Source organism: Herpailurus yagouaroundi, unplaced genomic scaffold (genome assembly GCF_014898765.1).
Source record: "Herpailurus yagouaroundi ecotype Mexico unplaced genomic scaffold, PumYag 315, whole genome shotgun sequence".
NCBI classification, from domain to species: Eukaryota; Metazoa; Chordata; class Mammalia; order Carnivora; family Felidae; genus Herpailurus; species Herpailurus yagouaroundi.
In genome coordinates this window covers 382367-387123 of record NW_024412532.1, presented here as the reverse complement: position 1 = coordinate 387123, position 4757 = coordinate 382367, and the positions used below count along the sequence as shown (strand labels likewise).

Here is a 4757-nt window from a genome sequence, read left to right as displayed (position 1 = left end):
TTTATTGGTTAGGTAGGAATATATAACACTTTAGTTTTTATAATTAACAAAAATTACTGCAATTCTATTTGAAAGTGAAGTTCTTTGATTCAATACCTCTTTTTATGTAGACTTCTCAGTTTTCTGTAGGCATTAATGAAGTGTACATATTCCATGGTGTTCATGGTGGTCCATGACATTCATCTTGTGTTCTTACCAATGAAATCTGTTATGACATCTCTCTAGAACTTACAACTTGTCGACTCAGCCTTCTCATTGCTGCCTTCATATCTCTGTTCCTTAAAGTATAGATGGCAGGATTTAAGACAGGAGTGACGACAAAGTCCACAATGGCAAAAAATGTATCCATTGACTTGGTAGGAAAAGGCCACACATAGAGAAACATGCATGGAACAAAAAACAAAACCACTACAGTGATGTGAGCTGACAAAGTGATGAATGCTTTGGATAAATCCTTTGAAGAATGTTGTCTGACAGTGATCAGAATAAAGATGTATGATACAATTAAGATAAAGAAGGTGCCCATAGATATGAAGCCACTGTTAGCAGTGACCACAAATTCTAGTCTGTAAGTGTCCATGCATGCAAGTTTAATAACCCTAGGAAAATCACAGTAAAAGCTCCCCACAGTTTTAGGGCCACAGAAAGGTAAATTTATGACAAAAACAAACTGAGACACAGCGTGGATCACCCCAATGATCCAAGCAGTCATTACTAAAAGCATGCACATTTTGAGATTCATAATAGTTAAGTAGTGGAGAGGCCTGCAAATTGCTGTGTACCTGTCATATGCCATGGCTATGAGCAGTATCATCTCAACTCCTCCCATGACATGAATAAAAAACATTTGTATCATGCAACTATGGAAGGAGATGATTTTGCAATCACTGAAAAGATCAGAGATCATCCTAGGAACTGTGGTAGATGAAAGGCCCAGGTCAATGAATGATAAGTTGGCCAGCAGGATATACATGGGAGAGTGTAAGTGAGAATCAAAAATCACTGTAAACATAATGAAGAGGTTTCCCAAGATAATTCCCACATAGAATAAAGAGAAGAAAAGAAAAAGCAAAACCTGCATTCCCAAGGATTGTGCAAGTCCCAGTAACACAAATTCATTTACCACAGAGCCATTTACTTGGTCCATGGAATCACAAAGAAGAGAAAACTGTGATGTGGCCTGAAAGAAAAGAAAGAAGGAGTCAACTTTGAGGCCCTAAAAACAATGCATCAAATGTTGATAATATAAAATTATCTGTTGATAACAGATCTTTTATTTAATTGATAGTAAACTATTTATAAAATAATGGGAACCCAGTGTATGGGTTTGGTAGTATGACCAAAACTGCCCTCAGAGGCAATCTATTGCTTTAAATTGCTCTCATTTGTTTAAATACCTGAAGTAATCAGGCAACTTAAGGAGTGTGAAAAGAATGCAAAAATAAACTCAAGGAATATAGATGAAAGAAAATAATAAAAATTAAAAACAAAAATAATATATATTGAATCTTAGAAAATTGGAATAGTACACATGAGCATATAAAAAAGTTAAAAAAAAAAAAACAAAAAGTAGTCAAACTTTCACTCTTTTCAGATGACATGATTCTCTATGTGGAAAACCCAAAAGACTCCACCAAAAAACTTCTAGAACTTATCCATGACTTCAATAAAGTCGTAGGACATAAATTCAGTGTAAGAAATTGGTTGCATTTCTATACACCAATAATGAAGCAGCAGAAATAGAAATCAAGGAATCAGTCCTCTTTACAATTGCACCAAAAACCATAATATACCTAGGAATAAACCTAACTATAGAGGGAAAGAATCTATACACTGAAAACTATAGAGATCTTATGAAAGAAATTGAAGAAGACACAAAAAAATGGAAAAACATTCCATTCCATGGGAAAACATGGTGGTGGCACAAAAACAGATACATAGATCATTGGAACAGAATAGAGAACCCAGAAATGGACCCACAAACCTATGGGCAACTAATCTTTGACAGAGCAGGAAAGAATATCCAATGGAAAAAAGACAGTCTCTTCAGCAAATGGTGTTGAGAAAACTGGACAGCAACATGCAGAAGAATGGACCTGGACCACTTTCTTATACCATGCACAAAAATAAACTCAAAATGGATGATAGACCTAAATGTAAAAATCCTAGAGGAGAAAATGGGCAGCCACATCTTTGACCTCAACCACAGCAAATTCTTACTTGGCATGTCTCTGGAGGCACTGGAAACAAAAGCAAAAATGAACTATTGGGACCTCATCAAAATAAAAAGCTTCTGCACACTGAAGGAAACAATCAAAAGGCAACCAACAGAATGGCAGAAGATATTTACAAACAACATATCAGATTAAGGGTTAGTATCCAAAATTTATAAAGAACTTATTAAACTCAACACCCAAAAACCAAATAATCCAGTGAAGAAATGGGCAAAAGACATGAACAGACACTTTTCCAAAGAAGACATCCAGATGGCTAACAGACACATGAAAAAAATGCTCAACATCACTCATCATGAGGGAAAAACAAATCAAAACCACAATGAGCTACCACCTCACACCTGTCAGAATGGCTAACATTAACAACTAAGGCAACAACAGACAGATGTTGGCAAGGATGCTGAAAAAGAGGATCTCTTTTGCACTGCTGGTGGGAATGCAAGCTGGTGCAGCCACTCTGAAAAATTGTGGAGCTTCCTCTAAAAATTAAAAATAGAACTACTCTATGACCCAAAGGATGCAAGCATGCTGTTTTTAAGGGGCACAGGCATCACAATGTTTATAGAAGCACTGTTGGCCATAACCAAAGTATGGAAAGAGCCCACATGTCCTTCGACTGATGAATGGATAAAGAAGATGTGGGGGCGCCTGGGTGGCTCAGTCAGTTAAGTGGCCGACTTCGGCTCAGGTCATGATCTCGCGGTCCGTGAGTTCGAGCCCCGTGTCAGGCTCTGTGCTGACAGCTCAGAGCCTGGAGCCTGTTTCAGATTCTGTGTCTCCCTCTCTCTCTGCCCCTCCCCTGTTCATGCTCTGTCTCCTTCTGTCTCAAAAATAAATAAACGTTAAAAAAAATTAAAAAAAAAGAAGATGTGGTATATATATGCAATGGAATATTACTCGGCAATCAAAAGTAATGAAATCTTGCCATTTGTAACAACGTGGATACAACTAGAATGTATTATGCTTAGCAAAATAAGTCAGTCAGAGAAAGATAAATACCACGATTTCACTCATATGTGGAATTTAAGATACAAACAGATGAACATAAGGGAAAGGAAATAAAAATAAGACAAAAACAGACAGGGAGACACACCATAAGAGACTCTTAAACAAAGAGAACAAACTGAGGGCTGCTGGTGGAGCGTTGGGTGGGGGGATGGGCTAAATGAGAGAGGAGCATTAAGGAAGGCACTTGTTGGTATGAGCACTGGGTGTTATACTTAAGTAGGAATCACAAAATTCTATTCCTGAAGTCATTATTACACTATATGTTAACTAATTTGGATTTAAATTAAAACAGAAACAAAAACAAAAAATAGACAACCTTTAAAAATATAATCAAGAATAATAAAATTAAAAAAAAAGAATAATAAAATTAAATAAACATTAGAAATGAGTATAGAATAATAACAGTTAAGACACTGATGGGGGCGCCTGGGTGGTGCAGTCGGTTAAGCGTCCGACTTCAGCCAGGTCACGATCTCGCGGTCCGTGAGTCGAGCCCCGCGTCAGAGCCTGGCCTGGAGCCTGTTTCCGATTCTGTGTCTCCCTCTCTCTCTGCCCTTCCCCCGTTCATGCTCTGTCTCTCTCTGTCCCAAAAATAAATGTTGAAAAAAAAAATTAAAAAAAAAAAAAGACACTGATGAAATCCGCTTCTATTGCTTAAAAACAATTTACCCCAAAGCAACACATAAATCATATTTGAAATTCTATAGAAGGACAAAAGGCTTATATCTTTATAATATAGAAAAAGAGATCAAATCAGAAAACCTCCAAAACCTCATAGATAAATGGGCAAATGATATGAAGAGAGAATTCAGAAATGTAAACTGTATGTGTGTGTATGTGTGTGTATCTGTGGGTATTAAACCAAAGAAATAAGATAAAATGTAATATATTATTTTCCTATTAAATTAGAAAACTGTTTTACAATTATCAAAACTGGGGAAATCTCAATGAAATAGATACCTTCATATATTGTTGGAGGAAGTAAAGACTGATTCAAGCATTAAAGAAAATATTTTGAAATTATGTATCAAGAATCTTGACTCCATATCATTTGGTGCAATAACACTCCTTATGGAATTCAATTTGTGCAGAAAAAGTTTCTGGCATAGGAATGCTACAATGCAACAATATAAATGCTAAACATTAGCTGAGTCTATTACAATATTTTTATATTGATGGAATATAATACACTTATTAAAACAAATGTTAATAAAGCATTAATATAACACTAAGAAGATTTTTCTTTATAATATTAAGTGCAATAGAAGTAAACAAATTGCAAAATTAAATTTTTTTAAGGTGTTATTTTTTGAGAGAGAGAGAGAGAGAGAGAGAGAGAGAGAGAGTGGGGGAGGGGCAGAGAGAAGAGACAGACACATAGAATCTTAAGGGGCTTCAGGCTCTGAGCTGTCAGCACAGAGCCTGATGCTGGGCTCGAACTCACGAGCTGAGATCATGACCTGAGCTGAAATCGGATGGTTAACCAACTAAGCCACCCAGGCAACCTGCAAAACT

At 36.4% G+C, this 4757-nt stretch overlaps 1 protein-coding gene across 1 annotated transcript; it reads right to left on the bottom strand.

Moving 5' to 3' along the window:
- Positions 1-208: 208 nt before the first annotated feature.
- On the bottom strand, positions 209-1147 carry LOC121021757 (olfactory receptor 4F21-like). Its single transcript, XM_040462387.1, has one exon. It carries the CDS (start codon positions 1145-1147, stop codon positions 209-211), a length of 939 nt encoding a protein of 312 aa, XP_040318321.1.
- Positions 1148-4757: the final 3610 nt, after the last annotated feature.

What these genes read in the sequence shown, in the direction of transcription:
- LOC121021757 (XM_040462387.1), bottom strand. Translation starts at nt 1,147, where the DNA reads ATGGACCAAGTAAATGGCTCTGTGGTAAATGAATTTGTGTTACTGGGA.